The 20,738-nt window shown below is 40.8% G+C and overlaps 3 protein-coding genes across 4 annotated transcripts in view; 1 reads left to right on the top strand and 2 right to left on the bottom strand.

Moving 5' to 3' along the window:
* Positions 1-2,680, bottom strand: part of st3gal4 (ST3 beta-galactoside alpha-2,3-sialyltransferase 4) — a 30,170-nt gene extending 27,490 nt beyond the window's left edge. For both annotated transcript variants that reach the window (XM_084351722.1, XM_084351723.1), the window contains exon 1: positions 2,369-2,680. The gene's annotated coding sequence lies outside the window, so the exon portion shown is untranslated. The remainder of the gene's footprint in view (positions 1-2,368) is intronic.
* Positions 2,681-8,122: 5,442 nt separating this feature from the next.
* Positions 8,123-9,694, bottom strand: tirap (toll-interleukin 1 receptor (TIR) domain containing adaptor protein). The gene is made up of 3 exons (XM_084350532.1): positions 9,556-9,694; positions 8,729-9,337; positions 8,123-8,513 (listed from the first exon to the last, which is right to left on the bottom strand). The coding sequence occupies exons 1-3, from the start codon at positions 9,635-9,637 to the stop codon at positions 8,317-8,319; spliced, it is 888 nt and encodes a 295-aa protein (XP_084206658.1). The 5' UTR covers positions 9,638-9,694; the 3' UTR covers positions 8,123-8,316.
* Positions 9,695-11,736: 2,042 nt separating this feature from the next.
* On the top strand, positions 11,737-20,701 carry srpra (SRP receptor subunit alpha). Its single transcript, XM_084350913.1, has 15 exons — positions 11,737-11,822; positions 11,944-12,081; positions 12,403-12,486; positions 12,607-12,770; positions 13,582-13,742; positions 13,848-14,010; positions 14,306-14,450; positions 14,577-14,740; positions 14,837-14,958; positions 15,063-15,149; positions 16,617-16,789; positions 17,926-18,139; positions 18,363-18,526; positions 19,065-19,163; positions 19,319-20,701. Exons 2-15 carry the CDS (start codon positions 11,959-11,961, stop codon positions 19,445-19,447), a joined length of 1,992 nt encoding a protein of 663 aa, XP_084207039.1. The 5' UTR covers positions 11,737-11,822; positions 11,944-11,958; the 3' UTR covers positions 19,448-20,701.
* The last annotated feature ends 37 nt before the right edge of the window (positions 20,702-20,738 follow it).

Consider the following 20,738-nt stretch of genomic DNA (forward strand, 5'->3'; position numbering starts at 1 on the left):
AGTGTCTTTTGTAAGTTAAATTCACCCAAGTGTATTTTACTTTTATGGAATTGTACATATGGTTGAATATTTTAATTTTTTTTTAGTGAAAGTAAAAGTTCCAAGTTCATACTGTACAAATGCATGAATAAAGAAATGCCATGAAAAGGTCAGGCTTCTCATAGTTAATTCCTGTAACATTGCTTCAATATATAAAAATGAACTAAAGTTCAAACAGGCACCCCTTCAGATAAATGGTGAATTAGCACCCATTCACTGTCCTGATGTGTATTCAGCAAAAAGCATGACAGGCACTTTCAATTTGGTTTTTGAATTTCAATGGAGATTCAGTATTTCTGCATGTCTATTCTTTCAGGAAGGTGACATCAAGGTTCCTGACGCCCACTCACAATCAACAGATGAAAAATGTAACAGTTTCCGCACAACACTGAAATTATACAAAAGGGAAATGAATGGTGGCAATAGATCACTAATCCCTAAAACTCTCTCTTATCCCTATAGACTGTGTGATAAACCTTTGTAACAACTGCAGTTCAAATTTCTGTACCTAGTTTAAGCATTACAGGGGTACAGTCGGATTTCTGTATGCTTTATAGTGCTGGAAAAAGTACGTATGTCAGGGTTATCATTGGCCTGTTTGTGAGCAGATAGCCTTATTGGCGACAAAAAATGCAGAGAAAAAGGTTTAGACATGATTCAAATGGTGTTATGTATAAAATACAGACCTGGAGAAAGTACAAGGACCCAAACAAATTACTGAATTACAATAGTTTGAGTAGCTGTAATTAGTTATTTCCTGAGTGAACTGACCTCAGAAAAAAAAGGTAAGCATTTTACATTTATACAAACCACAGATACATTCAAATCTGTATGTGTCATACGTGTCACATCACATTCTCATTGCCTGTATGTGAGCTGACTTTCCTGTTGGGAGGTAAAAGGGCTGGCCAAGATGTCAGGATATTTTCCAGCTGTGATAGTGGTAACAGAACCGGATGTTGTCAGAGGATACAATTTAAAATGTAATCTAAATTAACGATAAAGATAAAATTTGAAGTTTCAACATATCTGTGGTTTGCGGATATCTCAACTGCCAAAAGTTATTTTTGGCGATTGGGTTCCTGAATGTGGTGCAGCCCTTGAACAAGTTCAACCAAGACTTGCTTCTCACTCTGCGCCTTTGTTAGATTGTGTTTAATGGTGTGATCAAAGGCGCGGAGCCAGACAGCAACAAAGATCACGTAAGAGGACTTAATTGGGAAGTTAAAGTACAGTAGCAAGCCATCAGGCCGAATTGCAGCTGTGATATCACTTTAATAGTCTATGTTCATCAGCAGGGTGAGAGACATATGGCAAGTGAAAGCCTTTTTTTATAATACCCATTCTTAGTCATTCACTTGCTGTTGCTAAACTAAATTACACAAAGTGGTTCCGTGCTCTTTACTGCTTCGGCAGAAACCAAATAATAATAAAAGACTTTAATTGAACTTCAAACTGAGATGGATGTTTACAGTGCAGATGCGTGTTTGACACAGCTCGGCTGGTTTTCAGCCAAACTGAACCGACTGACTGATTCAAGGAGGAGTGCTTCACAGCAGAGGCAGAGCTGCAGAGGGCACTGGTCACCAGCCAGTTCGCTTCAAGTTGTCATGTGAAAAAAATACAACAAAGTGTATTGCAAATATCGCAAAATGTGACGTCACTAGATACAAATAAAGAATACAATAACGATGCAAATGCACTTTTCAGTCGCTTAACGTTCAGGAGTATGTGGCAAATTTGTGCCAAGTGCAAAAACTTTGCAAAATTTGGCTTTGCAGCAACTGATACAACAAATACAATACACATTCCCTGGTAACAATAGCTATTATGTTACAAGTGACAACTTCTTGCAACTCCCTTGTCCCTGAACTATCAATATTGGCCAAAAATGTGCCCCAGAGTATCAAGGCCTGATTATTAGAGCTGCTGGGAAATAAAATCAACGGTGTTTAGTGTCAGACTGTAACCTTAATTCCACTTCATGACAGATCCAGTGCCTCTGATCACAGGCAACATAAGTAGTGCCTGTGGTTGAATAAATTCAGTGCTATTATCCTTCATGAACATGATGCGGCCAAGTATTTTCCATCCCAGTCTACATTATCTATCCAAGCCAGGCACACAGAACGGAAAGAAAGACATCAAAGTAACCACAGTGACACAAATGTACAAATCAGAACTCGTGCCAGCCAAATTAAATTTGATATCTTGTGATCCAGTGAGGCCAGCTACAGCGGATCAGTGTTGTCTCCTGCCGCCCCACAAGCATGCACAAAAGTCCCAGACTGCTGCTCCGTGTTGGGGCTCTGAATCAGCCTTTACTTACCAGCAGTGCTGTCCGACAGATGAGCTTTAATCCGCGGAGCGCGAGCCTGTTGTACTGTACAATGATGTTGGAACCAAGTTCACGTTGCCTCTTTTTGGTGTCATTCACTGCGTGGGAAAACGAGAAATTTGCGTCTGCCCGCCGCGCACACACGCGGGTAGATGCAAGGGTGTGATGTGAGCATCAGAGCTCATCTCTCTCAAGAACGTAGCGGAAGCGAGAAGTGCAGAGAGGAGTTTGCTGTGGTCTGACGGGCATGAAGTCCTCGGGCAGATATAGCGGTTTACTGGAACGCTTCTCTCCGTTACAGCGCGTTCCCTTTCCTCTCAGCGCAGGGACGCATGCGCACGTGTGGTACGCGCACTGGGCCGCCGGAGTAGCACGGATCCAAATACCATCGCTGCAAAAAAAATGCACAAGCCCAAACCTGATGGTGCTGGCCGGACAAGTTAAAGTACACAAGGTTATCGAACCCTTCCATGTGACCCCGCAGCTTATTATGATTATTTGCCCCGTGCCTCCTCCAATCCGCCTCGAACTCGACTCTCATCCCAGAGGGAACAACATCTGGAAAGACTTTGCAGTTGGCTGTGATTTCTTTTAAAAGCTCTGAATGCAACAGATAACAGGGCTGAAACACAGGGATGTGTGCTCAGGTCTGTGGAAGTCCTGCATTCAGTGTGCTGCTGGTGTGAAAGTGCGCAACAGCGTCAAAATAAAGTTGGAACTGTGAAAGTTGTCTTCGTTGAGTATTATTAGATGATAATTAGTGATATTAATGTGTATGTTTATATACAGCAATAGGCTGTATGAAGTAGTTAAATTGTAATGATTTATATATATAAAGAAAGAAATTATAATGATTTATGCTGCTGCTGTGTTCATGGTGCACTTGTGGCATACGGAAGGCAGTGTCGTTGCAGGTTTCAACACTGCTTTGCAATATGAAAAAAAAAAAAAAGAAGTCTTTTTTTGTGTCTGCAGGAAAGCAGTCATGTGATGTGAGCTCATCCCTAATGAACTTGGATCCAGGCAGATCCAGACACATCCAAATACCACGGCCGCATGAATACAGTCTGCCTGTGGGCTCAAGCTGGTGGTTGTGTTAAAGTACACAGGTTAATGAACTTTTCCATGTCAGTGATCTTCTGCTAATGATGATTTGCCCTTCCTCAACCTGACAGAATGTCTCTCCCAGAGGGAACAACATCTGGAGAGTGTTGTTGCTGCTGGCTGTCATTTTGTGAATCTCAGTTTGTAAAGTAGATAACAGAGCGAACTCAAGGTCGAGATCAACTTCATTCTTTCATCAGGCGTTTACCCAAGAAATCCAATTTATTGAGCGCAATGGCTCTTTTTCAAGTCCTTTATACTTTTATCTCAAAGACTTGAAAAGTGTGATGAATAAATCCGTGTTTGAATGAAACAACAGAAACATTGGTTTATCCATAACTTTATTTCAGAATACAAATCTGTTATTTTTTGTAGATAACCGCTCACTAAAGATCTCCTCTAATGCATCTGCTGCCATCTAATTTGTTTTACGCAACCCTACTGATTGCACCTTGAACAAATGTTTGCCGGCTACACATCACTGAAAACATCAGTGTCCTGTACGCAATCCGAGATAGCTCGAGGGGTGCATCCCTGTTTTGACAAGCCTACTAATTCCATTTCAGTGTTTCATCATCAACTTGTTGTGCCTGTAATTCATGTCTGAGTCAGTACACCACGGGTAATGTTCATGTCTGCACCAAATGCAGGAAATTGTAGAGAACAACTTCTTGGAGACATGCAAGAGAGACTTTTTGGGATTTTTTTTTTAGACAACATAATTTCCTGTGCTTTGTGTACAATTTTCATTTTCAGACAATTTGCCAAAAAAAATGCATCCAGGTGGTATTGAGTCCTGTATTTTGTATGCATCCTCCTGCAACATCAATTGATTACAGTCTAACAAAAAGAAGGAAGGTTCAGCTGGAAGGCAGCGTAGAAATTATTTGTAATTTATTTTGTTAAGCTTTTTAATTATTTGGGGGAAACAGACTGCACTTCACGAAGCAGCCTTCTCATGTCTCATTGCACTGTATAGTCTACGTTCACAGAAACCCAATAAAATGTTTGGATCTCCTGCTCTCCTCTAATTAACCCAGCTGGTGCTTCGCTGTAGCATGGCAAGCTGAATGTACTCACCACAGATAGAAACATCCAGGTCGGTGCTGCCGCGCCCAGTAGAGACCACCGTGGTGACTAACAGCTGAGTGCTTTTCTGTACTGTTGGTGGTCCAGAGCACACCAGCTTGCCACCCTGCGGCCTGAACTCTCTCCTCTCTTTCATTTCTTGCTTCATGCCTAAATTGCTGGGATGCTGACACTTAGCATGACTGTGTATGGGCTTCCCAGCACTGAGCTAGTGTTAATTTGCCAACTATTTTTAGATTCAGTCTTAGTCTTCCTAAGATCAAAGGCCCATGCATGTTTTAGTCATATTCACAGAACTTTAGTCAGTGTTTACATGTTAGACTTGTCTTATTAAAAGAAAAAACAAAAAAACAAAGCAAAAAAAAGGCGTGGACATTTTAGTGAAATGAAATGTTTCATCAAAGGTCCAATGTGCATGATTTAGGTGGATTTATTGCTAAAAATTGAATATTAATAATGGGACAGTGTTGTGAGGGGTGTTCAGTTGGTTGCAATCTGCAAACTCACCACTAGATGTCACTAAATCCAAAACGGTGGACCGTTAACATATTCATCTAATTTAAGGCTTTCGATTTCATCCAAATTGACTGCAGGCTAACCAAAACTGGGACTGAGACTTGGCCAGAAAATGTTACTAACCTGTGTTTATAATAGTTTGTACACTACTATTAGCATACATTTGGAAAGAAAATATTTGAAACATCTTTGCTTGGGCTACAAAATCATCAGACCCTGATCAAATGTGTGTGCATCTATGATAGGGTTGCTTTAACATGGGTAGCAAATTTAGTGTTCCAAATTAAACAAACCGGTCTTGAGCAAGAAGACATCTATATGCCATTTTTGCGGGGCGCTTTAAGCCAAACTTGGCGGAACTAGGGCCAGCTGGACCGACGGGTGGAGACTCCAGGAAGTTATGTGTCTCAGCCAAGAATAGTCAGATGATGAATGTGATTAAACCTTTCGTCCCTACCTACATTTCTGTGTGGGGTGCCTCGAGGTGTGTCTTCAGGTTTGTAGTATTCTTCCCAGCATCTTTTCAGCTGTAGGTTTTCTGGTATTATTTTTGAAAGGGGTCCACATGTCAACCCATGGTTGAGTTTAAGAAATGGACACCATCATGGAAAGTGAATGATGGCTAGATCTTTGGACTGATGTTGAGACATACAGATTGTCTTGACTGTTAACAGGAGGCTACGGACGTTGAATTTGACTTACTTTTCATTTAAAGTAACATTATGTAACTTTTTGACCTTAAAATAACAGCTTAACAGCTTCTTGTAAGCAGATGGTGGGAAAAAAGCCTAGACTGCGTCAATATTTATGTAAAATATTAATGATATTGAGAATTATAACATTATAGGATCACTAAGGCTGTGCTCCAGTTGATTCAATGAATACCTGATATTTTACGCTGAGTCATCCAAATGCCAAGTATCTGAAATGAAGCACTGCCAGTATGTTTGATTCAGAAGAGAAGCTGCTGCCAAGGACATTTAATCATACCTAACAAGAGAACTGAAAGTTTTTTTTTCTTTGGATTTAAGAGAAAGGGTGTTCCGTCCAACTCTACAACATGTTCAGACTTTGTTCCAACTAACTGAGTCAGCCCCCAGTCAGAAATATTGTGACTAAAAATACTAATAACAGCAGACCAGAGAAGTGATCTCCTCCTTTGTTTGAAGAGATAGTTGACAGAAAGTAAAAGGACTGTCTCAATAGGATGTACACTTCCTCTATTATTACTCAAAGTCCGGTTGAGAGAAAAGTCCATGCCACAATCAGCAGTTTGGTAAGGGCGGGTTTGTTGCAGTTTTATCTTTCACCCTGACAAATACACACATAAAAGATACACATGGTTTCAGACATCACACCATCATCTTCCAAAGAACACTCTCTACTGGAAAGAACAGGAAAACACACCACCTAGTGGTAAACACTATCTGTATCACAATGTACTGTATACAACCGAGTATTCTCTCATTACTCCATTAAAAGGAGGATCGCATTCATTTATGATGCCTTAGTGTCCTTGTAAATTTAAATTGTGGGCTGCAATTTCGACTGACTCATGTGTAACTAGCTGAGACGATGAACACAAGTTCCCACATTATGTGTTCATAATTGGCAGTTATTGCCTGCTATTCAACTAGGTCAGGCGCCGTACTTCTCTAGATCTGACAGGAAATAAGCCCCTGCTGCTTGGAGTCAAATGTTTCCTGTTCACTGTGTGAACATCCACAGCACACACTCACTGCTGGTAATTATACACAAAAAAGAAGGAAGGTCCATGTGACTACACAATAAGCTTAACGTACTTACTTACAGTACTTACACGGGAAAAACATTTAGGACTCCAACTAGGCAAATAAAATCAGATGATTAAACAACAAAATTCCTGACATTAAAACAAGATAATAACAATGATTATAAAACCAATAAGACTTTGAGTTAAACGGTGTGCTGGAATTAATAAAAAGCTTTTTATTTAATTTTCTTACTAAGGTAAAGTTTTGTGAAGTGACTTTAAAGATGTTATCATCAGACGAGGAGTTCCAGAGCAGGGCCCTGTAGAAAAAGCCTGGTAACCTTAGTCTCGGGACTGAGAACAACCAGCAGAGCCCTGAGCGTCTGAGACTGCACTCTCTGATAGGGTAGCAGCAGTTCAGCAATGCAGCTGGGAGCTGAATCGTACCATTCTTTAAAGGTAATCAGTAAAACCTTAAAATTAATTCATTAGTAATAGTGGTAACCAGTGAAGTAAGACTAAAACAGGTCTGATGTGATCTCGTTTTTGTTAAAAGCCGAGCAGCTGCATTTTGTCCAAGCTGAAGTCAATCTTTTTGTTTAACACTGAACACAATGAAATACAATAACTTAACCAAGATGACATGAAGGCGTGTGTGACCTTCTTGATATCGGTTGGGAGATACAACCCAATTTTCAATTAAGAAAGAAAAAGGATTGATGACTTTTGTAATTAGTTTTTCAAATGAAATGTCACGGTCAAATTTATACTTGGGTTTCTGGCAGCAGGTTTGATATTTGTTTTGTACAAATCTTTTTGATATGTCCCAGTGGCAGCACTTATGCACATAACAACAGGAGGTCAAGGATGGAGCCTTGAGCAACACCAGAGGAGGCATCAACAACCACAACCGAAAAGCTCTTTTTGATAAATGATGATCATTTGGCAGTATCCTTGATGCAGAAGTACTTTCCAATGTGATCCAATAGAATAAAATGTTCATGAGTGTCAAATGCTCATAAGTATAGATTGTTTGTTACTTTAAAGACATTAGTTTCAGTGCTATGACATGAACAGAAAGGGAGTGGGACCCTCCACTGATTGAGCAAGATTGAAGGATGTCTATAAAAGTAAAAGCAAAAGAGGAACTGCTGTATGTAAAAATAAATCTAAAATAAAGAGTCTGTCAAAGCAGGGCACAGTGAAAGCTAATAGATCATTCATCCGGACTGATTTGACAAAATGAAAATAAGGCAGAAAAACAATTTATTTCTGACATTTAACATTTGATCTGACATTAAACAACAACTCACACTACTAAGTCAGAAGATGGATAAAAAAACAACACTTGGCCAAGGAGGCATGAGATGAGGTAGCAAGGCTGACAGGGACAAGATATTAGCATCGATTCACTGTGCTGCTGCGTTTACCAGTGAAGGTCAACAGCAGCAGCGTTTTCCATTTAAAGCCTGTTGCTCTTCATCACAGACTTTCACTCTTAATGATGGCCAGGACAATCATTGTTTAAACTCCCATCTTCCTTCTTTATCACTTCCAGTGGGATGGAAGTTTCAGCGGGGTCATTCTTTGACATCAGAATGTCTGTTTTTGAGCTGTCTCCTCCACTTAATTCATTGCTAGAGCTGTCCATGTTGCGATCTAGTGTCTTCTCATTTTTAACCAGGTCTTCCAAGTCTGGCGAAGAAAACAAATGGAGATTATTAAGATTTTTTTTTGTTGTTGCAACATTTACAAGAACCCACATGCTAGCTCGCCTGGAAGGGAAGACACAAACTGTGGGGTGACCACAGATTTCAGCAGATATCAATTTAAACTTGGGACTAAGACCAGGCTCAATTACAGAATATGAACCTGGCCCAAAGAACATCATTTTTCTATTCGCTACTTACACTTGAGCACAGTCTTGTTGAGGAGAGAATACCCCCAGTCAGGTTTACGGTTCAGGTCGATGCAATAGTAGAATCTCAGTTCCTGAGGACACTGTGAGCGGGGCAGGTTGTGAACCAGGGGAATAATCCGATTGGACATAGGCCCCTCTGCCAGAGCCTGGTGCATCATATACGTGCACCACTCATCCTGCAGGAAGTTAGGAGTGATAAGCAGAGCCCATAAGTGGCTGTTCTGCACAGCCTGGCATAACTCTGTGGAAATTGCAGCTCCTGGACAGTCGTCCCTCTCCCGTAGAAAGCACCGAAGGCTACGGGGCGACGCCTCCAGGAAAGAGACCAGGCGTCCGGCCTCTTCACTGTCACTGTCCACAGAGCTGTGGCACACAAACACGTCATACTTTCGGCTCCATCGCAGCAGTGAGCTCAGAGCAGACTGTGCTTTGGAAGGGGTTGTCCCTGGCGATGATGATGATGAAGAGCAGAATGATGAGGCAGGTGATGGTGAAGCTGATACACAGTTGACTGAAGACGCGGAATTTTTTGTCACTTTTGCCTCTCGTTCACGTTGTGTCCCTGATACACTTGATTTAAAAAGTTTCTGGAACCAACCTGAAAGGAGAAAGTCAATGTGTAGATATATCTAAATCGATTCTACATTTTGATATCTACAAATCCTTTCTTGTCCAACTGTAAGTCATAAAGCTATGGAAGCATAATCAAGAGCAGAAGAGTGTGGAATGATACATTAGTTTTCATACAGATGAAACAGATACAAAACTAGCATTCAAACATTTAAAGATGACATTTGTATTGAAATCTTAACTTACCATGCATGTTGATGACATCATCATGTTTGTTCAACACCTTGCCAAAATATTTCCAGTGAATAAAGGATTTTCTCCACCCCATACGTACATTACTCAAAGACAGTAGCTGGACAAATAACTGTTGCAACAGCGTGACATAATCGAGTAACAGCAACGACTAAGTGAATAACTTTTCATCTGCCCCTGACATCACCAGCAAAAAGAGGAAGCTGATGACAACTGAAAGTGACGCCTCAACAAATGCAGTCAAACTTCAGATGCAAAGTGTCTCAAACTTTATACTTGACTGAGCAATTACTTAACCCTTCGTCAAAAGCACGTGTGCGGTCAAATCCATGAATTTCAGTATAGCTGAGTCCTGCTTATGTTCAACAAAAAGAACATTTTATGAGCTACTTTCTTATGCGTGATAAAATTCTGTTTCAAAGAAGTGATAACAGGAAGGACAACATGAACCATTGTAAATCCACAACCACAGATATCAGGTGCTTAAGCCTGCCAATTTACTTCTTTCATATTTAAATATGTGTTGTATGTAACTCTTTTCATTAACCCTGACTTGGTCATTCCTTTCTATTGTGTACAAAATGTTTAATTCTGTTATGCAAAAAGCAATAATAATAATAGTAATTAAAGCATGTGTAGTATTTCAACATGAGGGGAAGTCAGACATTGAGTCGTTTTATTGTTGAGCAATTTAACCAGATAGAGGCGCACGTAGACAGACTTTCATTTCACATTTTCTTTCAGGATCAGGTGAGAGATGTCAAATGGCAAATGGCTCTGTCTACAAAGATAAGTCTAATAAATGAAACACGATAAAACTCCAGGGAAATTAACATTGGAGTGGTAACCGAACGGCAAGTCCTTCCCATGCTTGGGGAGTAACGTTATGTAATTACATCATTGGGATATTTCTGGGTAAGTTACAGAAAAAAAGATGTAATTAGATTACAGATACCATAAGTAAAGGGTGGATCACAACAGGATTGCAATTTTAAAATGAAGAATGATATACTAGCCTGTAACCATGCAGTCTCACACAACATCCCTGTGGTCTTGAGAGCAACTGAATACACAAGTGTGTATTCTTACAGAATATGTCTGACATAATACACACTCGTCATTAAGATTAGGCTAAATGAACGTCATTTTATGGATATTTATTTTCTCTAGCCTTTATTTGCATATGTTAGGTATTGATGTTATCCAAAAGTAATGGCAAGTTATCAAGTTACATTACTTTAATACTTTAATACTGTATCAGAATACATTTTTAAAGTAACAGTCTCAACCTCTGTTCCTTCCTATGGTGGAGGTATTATCAGATCTTTAAGGCCGACTTGAGTTAAAGTGGAATTAGACTACCAAAATGGCCTCAGTTATAGCCTACTGTGCATTATTATTCCTGAAGCACTGGATATTATTTTATTTCCCTTTATATACTGCTGTATGGTTTAATCTGATGCATTCAACTTTGAAAAATGACCATATTTGTGTATGTTAATGGTACACTTGTAAAGTAGGCTACTGTGTTCAGCTGGCAGATGAATAAAGTGAAAGAGAGGTAGTCCACAACATTTCTCTAATGTATAGTGAAGCCGTGTAAAGTAGCAGGAAATGGAAATACAAAGTATTAATTACATTAAGTAATAAAATTTGTAGTTGTGAATGTAGGCTGCTTATTTAGGCTGCATTTACTCAGTTCACCGGTTTAAAGGTGCACTATGTAGTTTTGGGGAAGACGTTTTAATCAGAAGAGAAAGATAAATTTTTATGTCTGGACAAACTGAATAAACAAACTGACCTTAAAGGGCAACACAATTTCATATTGTTTTACTTTGTTTATATGTGGCGGACCCTGCCACCTTTCTAGCTTCAAACAGTGTTCTTAGGACCTTAATTTCCTCTGAGAACAGCTTGTTTATTCAGTTATGGGAAAATAAATATTCCTGAGTTTGTATTATTACCTCGTTAATACAGTAATATTAAAAAGTTTAGTTTGAATTTCTTCTCCAGAACTACATAGTGCCCGTTTAAAGAGTGAGGAAGTCTAAAGACGCCACCCTCAGGCAGGGTGTTATAATAACATCCATGGGCAAGCGACGCTCAATGCTCCGCTATTCAACAAATGCGCATGCGCGAATTCAGAAAGTGCCGGAAAAGAACGTCACTTCCTGATTCTGCATCTGACGTGTCGAAAACAGTTTCACACTGGTGGTGGATTTTACTCGTGGGGGATTTATTATCTATTGACGTATTATTTGGTAAGATTTGACATTTTTTAACAATATCTACTGGCAGATTAAATGTTTACAGGGCCACTCGTTCTTCGCAGGTCTCCCGTCTCACTCTTTTTCTCCCTCCGTGTGTGTGTTTTAAATCCAGATACGTGGTGGCAAGATGTTAGATTTCTTCACCATCTTCAGCAAAGGGGGGATAGTGTTGTGGTGCTTTCAGGGAGCCGGTGTCACTGAATCCTTCACTGGGCCTGTCAACGCACTGATCCGCTCCGTGATCCTTCAGGTGGGATAATAATGACACGTCAAAACTCCGTGGCAGCTGTGTGTCTAATTCTCTGCTAGCTAACTGATGCTAACGCTAGTAGGTAGCAAACGTTAGCTTCTTGCGTAACGTTAGTGTTCACAACAAGCGACTTTTGAGGTGTGAATGGCCTATTAATCACAGTATTACGTATTTTAAGCTGAATTATTGATGTAGTTTGTTCTACAGAGACTTCTTTCACGTTGTTAGGGACACACTGAAGGCTAGCTGTAGCAGCAGCGACATGTGTGCTGTGTGTGTTTAGCTCTTGTTGACATGTCAACGCTGTTTGTGATGTTACAGGAGCGAAGTGGGAACAACTCATATACTCATGAGGCCCTGAGTCTTAAATACAAGCTCGACAATGAGTTTGAGCTGATTTTTGTGGTAAGTCTCCGAACTGCACACTAGATCCATTACACTCAAACACAGTTGAGATTTACACTGCAAACCCGCCATTCATTCATGTCGAGGATCACCGTTATCTCGGGCCTTTTCTCTGTCCAGGTGGGTTTTCAAAAGATCCTGACGCTGACGTATGTGGACAAGTTCATAGATGACGTCCAGCTGCATTTTAGGGATCGTTATAAGAACGAGCTGGAGCAGAAGGGGGCTCTGAAGCATCTCAACTTCAACTATGCATTTGAGGATGTCTTCAAGATGCTGCTCAGGTAAAGATGGTTTTACTCATAGAGGGGATTTAGAGAGAATTAAGAACTGCAGCTCAACTGGTGTCATAATAAACAGGGCTGCAACTAACATTATTGTCATTGATAGTTTTCTTAAGTAATCGATTAGCTGTTTGGTTTATGAAATGTCAGAAAATGGTGAGAAATGTTGATCAGCGGTTCCCAAAGCCCAAGACGATGTCCTCAAATGTCTTGTTTTGTCCACAACCCAAAGATATTCAGTGTTGGCAAAGAAATTGAAACTCAGAATTTTAATATTTACAATATTGACGAGGCAATAATACAAACTCAGAAATATTTATTTTCCCATAACTGAATAAACAAGCTGTTCTCAGAGGAAAGTAATGGTCCCCAGAAACACTGTTTGAAGCTAGAAAGGTGGCAGGGTCCGCCACATATAAACAAAGTAAAACGGTATGAAACTGTGTGGTCCTTTAAGGTCAGTTTGTTTCTTCCGTTTATTCATTTATGAAAACGAAGAGAGTTTGTTTAATTAGTTTGTTTAGGCATAAAAAAAAAGTCAGTCACTGAAGATCTTTATCTTCTGGTTAAAATGACTTCCCCAAAACTACACAGTGCCTTTAAGCAATTACCAAAATAGTTGCTGATTAATTGTATGAGTTGACAACTAATAGATAAGTCGTTGCAGCTCTGATCGTGAATATGAATAAGAATTAGACCAATGAAGTTGTGAGCACCAAAAATATATTTCATCAACATCTAAAGATGCTTCATTAAGCAAAATAGTTTTTTGTCCTGCCCATGCTGACATGTATCAAATGTTGACCCCAAGAGAGGCGGAGGACAGCAGCAAAGCTCGGAGCCCCGCCCCCATGCGGACCTTTAAGGAGTCCGAGAAATCCCAAAAAACTGTGAAGTCAATGATTGAGGTGAAGGGTGGAGACAAAGGCAAGGAACCGGGTGGCAAGAAGAATAAAAATACCAAAAAGGAGGGTAAGTGCTGTTGGAGGAGGTGGTTCTAAAATGGCTCATTATGAATTGCTGGTTTAAATTATTGTAACAAATCCTGACTTCATTTGATGTTCCAATCTATTCCAGCTCCTGCAGCTGAGCCTGCCAAAGTGGATCAAGGCAAGAACTCGTCCTCTGGGCAGAAGATGGTCGAGAACGGTAATGAGGGCTTGACTGCTGACGAGATCATGCAGAAGAAGAGGGAGGAATTCTTTCGCAAGCGCAAGGTGGTGCCTGTTGAAAAACCCAGGTAAGAGAAAATACAATCATGTATGTCAAATAAGATAAAGCTGAAAAACACGCTATTCATACAGGCATATTTTGATTCACTTAGTTGTCTCACCAGCAGCAGTTTAGAGATAGCATGCACAGAGCGATCTGAACGTTGTTGACATGCACCCTCTAGTATCTGCATCCATTTCAGCAATATGCACAGTTTTGATCCCCAAGTTGCCCATCATCACTATTTTCTTAGATAAGCAAAGAGGTTTCGTCAGCTAAAGATTTAATTTCTTAATTCTGGTTCTCTGTCATCCTACTCACAGTAAGTCCCCAAAGCCTCAGAAGCCCAAGAAGAAACAAATGCGTGTTTGGGACATGGGTGGTAGCAGCACCAAGGACCTGGACCATAGCTACAAGAATGGAAATTCAAATGGTGATGAGCAGAACCTGGAAGCACAAATTGACCCAGTAAGTACCCCTTCACCTTCACTCCACCCCTACTATGTTTCTAGTTAGAGCGTCTGTGTCAGTCACATTCATAATGTTCACAAAAGAAGTCTGTTGCCAAGTTCTCCTGTCCTGGATGTGTTTCAGGGGATGAAGCTGAGCTCCATGAAGGGTGACCTGCTGTCTGTGGACTGTGAGTCCAGTGAGGATGAGGAGATGGAAGAGGAGGAGGAGGAGGAGGAGGAGGAGGAAGAGGAGGAGGAGGAGGAGGCAGAGGAGAGAGTGGTTGTTGGTCAAACAAGCAAGACAAGGTAAGAGAGTGTGAATTAGATTTTTGAGGGTATACTGTTCTATATGTTTTCTGCTATTTTCTTCACTGTCAACAACATTTGTTTTGTTGATTACAGCTCCAAAAAAGGTGGCGGTATTGGGGGCATGTTTGGGATGCTGAAGGGCCTGGTGGGGTCCAAGAGCCTGACCCGGTCGGACATGGAGTCTGTACTGGATAAGATGAGGGACCACCTCATCGGTACGATATCACATCTCACTCCCAGTCACCCTCTTGATTTTCTGCAACATCATGAAGTGCATCATGAAAAGTGAAATTCATACTTGTCCTTTATGATCCTGTAGCGAAGAATGTAGCAGCCGAGATTGCCTCCCAGCTCTGTGACTCTGTAGCCAAAAAACTGGAGGGCAAAGTCATGGGCACATTCACCAGTAAGTAAACTCTCGCATATATTTAACATACTCACAATAGACTAGATCCTCACCCACTTTCTTTCATTATTTTTGATTTGGTGCAAGGATTCATTACAATGCAGTGTGCATCTTCTCTACCGTCACTTGTCCTTTTCTGAGTGCGCCGGTCTACATGCTGGGAAAAAGTAAATGTGATTAGAGTAATACAGTTTCCCCAGCATAGTCTGGATGATTACAGCAGTGAGTTGATTAAAGGCGGATCTTCCTCTCAGTTTCTTATACACAGGATGCGAATAATCAGACCAGGATTTTGTATAAGCGCTTAGAAACATTCCACATATTAAAGGTAAAGGGGACAAGTGTTGCAAGACCATAGGACTGTTCACACTGTACTTAGCCGTGGTGTAAAGCATCCTTAGAACCTTCTTGGCCCCAGGCTAAGAAAGCTTTCACACTGGCACAGTCCTGCACGTCAGATTTTAAAATTTGCAGGGTTATCCCTTGAAAATTCAAGGTTCAGGGTTCAGTCAGTTGTGATTTTATGACACAGGGTTGCACAATGAAATGCAAGTTGTAGTCCCTTTATGCTACACAAGAAAAAAAAAACCTTACTATTTTTGTATGGTTGACTGTTAATCGAATTATTGCCAATAAATAGAACCGATAATACAAAGCCAAATTGCTTTCGTTGACTTAACAAGTGCAGCATTTACACACAGTATGTGGCGGTATGCACCTTTTAAAAGTTGGTTTGCCAAAAAACACAGAAGAAGAACAACAATAGTGTTGTAGCGTTCATGACGTAGAGCTGCTGCACCTCTGTAGAGCCACGCAACCGAAGCATGTCGTCGCTGGAGTGGGCGTTGTATTTTTAAATTCAGAAGACAAAACAATTGTAACTTGCAATACGTGTTCTGCAAGTGTTCGGAGAGGAGGGAGGAAGTCAATGAGTTTAATACAGTAAATCTTATTAGACTAAGGTTATTATTGCTTATCGGCATCAGCTGAAAAAATCCATATTGTGCATTCCTAGTGCTAAGGGTTTTAACTGTTAGCCCATGGCTGGGGAAAGCCCTAGGTTAGGAATATGCAGTTTGAAAAGGCTCTGTTGTATAACGTACATGCTTCATTGAATTAGCCCACCTACTTATTGTGAGATCAAGCAGTAAAACCTGCCACTGTGTGAAACCTCTAGTAAGCCATCTGTGTCATTTTGCATTTCATAAAATGTCAGTAGTCTCAATATCAGCTCATTATTTTCATAATCACAAGATGTCTCAGTGTCTTGTGGGGGTAATGACTCAAAGGCAGATCTCTGACAGAAGTAAGCAATGGGAAGATCCTCTGTGGTGCCCTCACCCTAGTCTAAAACACAATACAATAACTACGATGTCTTTGTCATGGTAGGAGACAATTTGTTTCAGTAAGTAGCGGTTTAGCTTGTAAAATAAAACTAACAAAACTTTTGCGTTTGTGCGTTTTTAGCTGTGGCCTCAACTGTAAAGCTGGCCCTGCAAGACTCGCTGGTGCAGATCCTGCAGCCCAAGCGAAGGGTGGATATTCTGAGAGATGTCATGGAGGCACAGAACCAGCGAAGGCCCTTTGTCATTACTTTCTGCGGAGTCAACGGGGTTGGAAAGTCCACCAATTTGGCCAAGGTGCGTTTTTTAACTGTTAAATTGGTGATGCCTAGAACCACGACTGCACCATTTTTCGGTGAATTCCCCTTCGTTAACCACACGAGAGAGCCAGACTCGGGGCTTTACTCTGTGGGTTTGGCCTTGTTTTGTAAGAGTTTGTGGTCATGTATGTTTCTATTATTAGAACATGGGAATTCACACGGGGGCTCCCTGTGTTTCAAATATCTACACTGAGTGCAATATCTGCAGTATCTATATTACATTCAAATTATTTGTTAAACCCATTTTTTAAACATATTTTTCGTTGATTTAAGCCTGTATAACTGAACCAGCTTTTTTTAGATGGCTCCTTCAGTTTAGCACTTGACCTACATTTTGGTAAAAAGCAGAAATGTACCCAGTGTATCCTCAATCTACTGTAATGTTCCACCCTTGTCTGCTGCTAGCCTTGACAAAAGGTTTGTGCGGGAATTCATTTAAGAGTCCTGATTAAATATGTGAAACTGTGAATATAATCAGTAGATGGAAGTAGCAGTTTAAGCTCAAATGTACTATACAGACATTAATATCGAAATGTTAATTTTCACATTACATCGGGGCAATTATGTTATTATACTGAAGTATTGAAAATCACCTGTGGAGTGCAGTCAAATGAATTAACTTTTTCGCAGCACGCATTTTAACTAATGATGTGTAACTAATAACAGTAATGATGGCTCTATGCTGCGGTTCCGCTTTGGGATTGTTGGACGGGTCGGCTGCCATCCTAAAGCGTCTTCTCGAGCGGGAATGAGACTCTAAAATCAACTTTTCTTACAAACGGCACCATGAAGTGACATTTGATGCTAAAATTAGTGATATTCAAACAAGAAAACTAAATTTTTATATATTAACACACATTAATTCAACTATTAAAATTAAACTACATTGAATTTTAATGTTAAAGTGTCTTTTGTGAAAAAAGCCCTCTTAAATATGTAAAAACAATTAACAATGTTGAATATTTGCCCAGCTCCCAGTAGTTAGATACTGTATCTGGCTTCAGAGTGTAACTTTTTAAATATTAGTGTTAAGTTCTTCTCCCTCTCATCATGCCCAGATTTTGTCCTTCTCATTTTCATTTGTGACACAAACTTCTCTTTGTCTTGGTCCAGATCTCTTTCTGGCTGATAGAGAATGGGTTCTCTGTGCTGATCGCAGCCTGTGACACGTTTCGTGCCGGTGCGGTGGAGCAGCTCCGCACTCATCAGCGCCGCCTGAACTCTCTGCATCCTCCTGAGCAGCATGGAGGACGGCCCGTAGTCCAGCTCTATGAGAAGGGCTACGGGAAGGATGCTGCTGGAATTGCCATGGAGGCCATTGCCTATGGTATGTTGAGTCCTTGTTAACCAATAGGATTCGTTATAAATATGAAGTTAGCTTACCGGGAGAATGTAAAGCTATGGTCCCTTATTGATTCCTACTTGCATTGCACCTCAGTTGTAAAGAAGAGGTGTAGAGGTGGTGATAAGGTGTATAAGCTATTCATGATTAATACCACCCATGTGGTAAATTTACATGTACATGTACACCTTCTGTCTCATGCCTCCAGCCCGGAACCAGGCCTTTGACGTGGTGCTGGTGGACACTGCTGGGCGTATGCAGGACAACGCCCCCCTAATGACAGCCCTGGCCAAACTTATTGCAGTCAACATGCCTGACCTTGTGCTGTTTGTTGGAGAAGCTCTGGTTGGAAATGAGGCCGTTGATCAGCTGGTAAGACCTCAGACCATGCACTCAGAGGAAATGTAACAGATTACTGATACTGAGAAGAAGGAAACCGGCGCATATAAAGTTCTATTTTCCAGGAAATCTCTGAATCCTTTCACTCACCACTGAATACTAATGAGAAATTTGCGTCATTATAATCATACATAATGATGTGATCGGCTGCTAGAACTTGGTACTGACTGCAGCAGAGATCGATGGTCATGGCGTCATCTGTATACAGACCGGTACATTACCTTCAGTCTTAACACACCTGCCAGAGTTCAGATCAGCCTTCATTGACATCAACAGTAATGACTTTATAAGAAAATGCCTTGGGATAAACTCTGTTTCTCTTATTTCTTAACTCTCCAGCAGAGGTCAGCGTTGTTCCAGTCATCTGCTGTCTTGTTAAATAGTCATCGTGATCGTTTCTTCTCTTGTACTCTTTGTAAAGACTGAGATGGAAAGATGGTGCTATACATATTAAATCTGTTGTCATCAGTGTCCCCATGAATGACTCAACTTTCTCCTCCTCGTGCCTCAGGTAAAGTTCAACCAGGCTCTGGCAGACCACTCCATGTCTGATAAGCCTCGCCTCATCGATGGGATTGTTCTCACTAAGTTTGACACCATCGACGACAAGGTACGCGTTCCCTCCTGGCTTTAATCATGTGAAGTGACCTTTACAGGATCTTTTGATTGCAGTTAATGATTTGTCTGTGGCTGTTTTATGACTTATGGATCATTTTCCAACCGGAAAGCTGATAGCACTCATGCGTCATTCTTCCTCCCTCACAGGTGGGTGCTGCCATCTCCATGACCTACATCACAGGCCAGCCCATTGTGTTTGTGGGCACGGGGCAGACCTACAATGACCTGCGCAGCCTCAACGCCCGCGCCGTGGTCAGCGCCCTGATGAAGGCTTAAGTGGCTGCATGTTCCGCTGTTTATTCATCGACGCAACAAAGCCAACAATACCTTTGCCATGCTGCCGTGAGATGTTCCAGCCCTGCTAACCTGCGTATCTCATCCTCCTGTCCTGCCCTCTTTCTAATTTGCATCAAATGAGGAACTCATGTCATGCACAGGACTTTATTCTCCCAGTAAAGGACACGTGTGCACTCTGAAAGACAGATCATTGTGCAACAAAGGCAGAGGGGCCTCCCTTTGCATCACTTCTTATCTTTTTGGGCATAGATTTCAAAAAGTACCTCAGATCAGCCCGAGTTTTGAAACAATGAAGTCGTGTCCAAATGACATTTTAGGATGGACTGAAGCTGTAAATGTCATCGGTTTACTGGTTTAAACAGTAAAGACTTAAAAAAAAAAAAATCCCCTACCTGGCATTTTGTCAGTCAGTTTTCCCTTCTTCATGTAAATGAGGTCAGGTCGTGATGGCTTGCTGAATGTGACATTTCAGCAGCTGCCTGTGCCTGAGGAAAGCTTAGTGACCATAGTGCCTATCTGTCTCCTGTTTTCTTAGTTAACACTTTCACTACATGGGTGGTGTTATCCATCAAGAGTACCGTCGCAGTTCAGGTCAGAAAACCTTCTAGTCTTGAGGAGCAGTCTGAATCCATATTTCGCATTTATTCATAAAGTGGGCATGAACATCGGCACTTGTCAAATCATGTCGTAGGCCCTTGTCAAAAATGGGGGGGGGAATCATGTGACAGTAAAGACCAGGCTCAATTAAAACTGATTTTTTGTACAATGGGGCAGTGCATCAACATCTCCTGGACGCTAACAACTATGGTACACTAGGTCTGGATGGATTGTTTTATAAAAATCATCTCCCAGAGCTCCTTCCCTCCCTAACAGTTAACACATTTTCATTACAAAATGGAGACTTTGATTCCTAAGTTTGTAGTTGATGAAAACCGGAGAGATATTTTGTAAATTAAGTTTTTTTTAGTTCTTACAGGTTGTCCATCAATTTCAGACTACGCCTTCTGTGTGGTCACTTGTTCTTTTATCCCCTTTTATTTATGTTTCCCCTTCTGATTTACTCTTCATTTGTAAGAAGAAATATAAGTCTTAAATATCTCTAGCCCCCTTTTTAATTTGTGGTAGTGCAATATGAGAGAATCAAGAGTTATACAGAAGATTTGAGCTAATTTATGAGAATGTAAAAATTTCTAAATAAAGCTGCTATATGCTACGACAGCCTGTAAAGTGGAACTTGTTCTGTCTTATGTTGCGGCTCCAGTTTGGTCAG

This window comes from Pagrus pagrus (genome assembly GCF_965226575.1).
Source record: "Pagrus pagrus genome assembly, chromosome: 4".
Classification (NCBI taxonomy): Eukaryota; Metazoa; Chordata; class Actinopteri; order Spariformes; family Sparidae; genus Pagrus; species Pagrus pagrus.

What these genes read in the sequence shown, in the direction of transcription:
- tirap (XM_084350532.1), bottom strand. Translation starts at nt 9,637, where the DNA reads ATGGGGTGGAGAAAATCCTTTATTCACTGGAAATATTTTGGCAAGGTG. An exon ending in TGATGTCATCAACATGCATG is followed by an intron (nt 9,338 to 9,555) that starts GTAAGTTAAGAT and finishes TTCTCCTTTCAG; the next exon opens with GTTGGTTCCAGAAACTTTTT. An exon ending in CAACAAGACTGTGCTCAAGT is followed by an intron (nt 8,514 to 8,728) that starts GTAAGTAGCGAA and finishes TTTCTTCGCCAG; the next exon opens with ACTTGGAAGACCTGGTTAAA.
- srpra (XM_084350913.1), top strand. Translation starts at nt 11,959, where the DNA reads ATGTTAGATTTCTTCACCATCTTCAGCAAAGGGGGGATAGTGTTGTGG. An exon ending in GTGCCTGTTGAAAAACCCAG is followed by an intron (nt 14,011 to 14,305) that starts GTAAGAGAAAAT and finishes TCCTACTCACAG; the next exon opens with TAAGTCCCCAAAGCCTCAGA. An exon ending in GATGAGGGACCACCTCATCG is followed by an intron (nt 14,959 to 15,062) that starts GTACGATATCAC and finishes ATGATCCTGTAG; the next exon opens with CGAAGAATGTAGCAGCCGAG.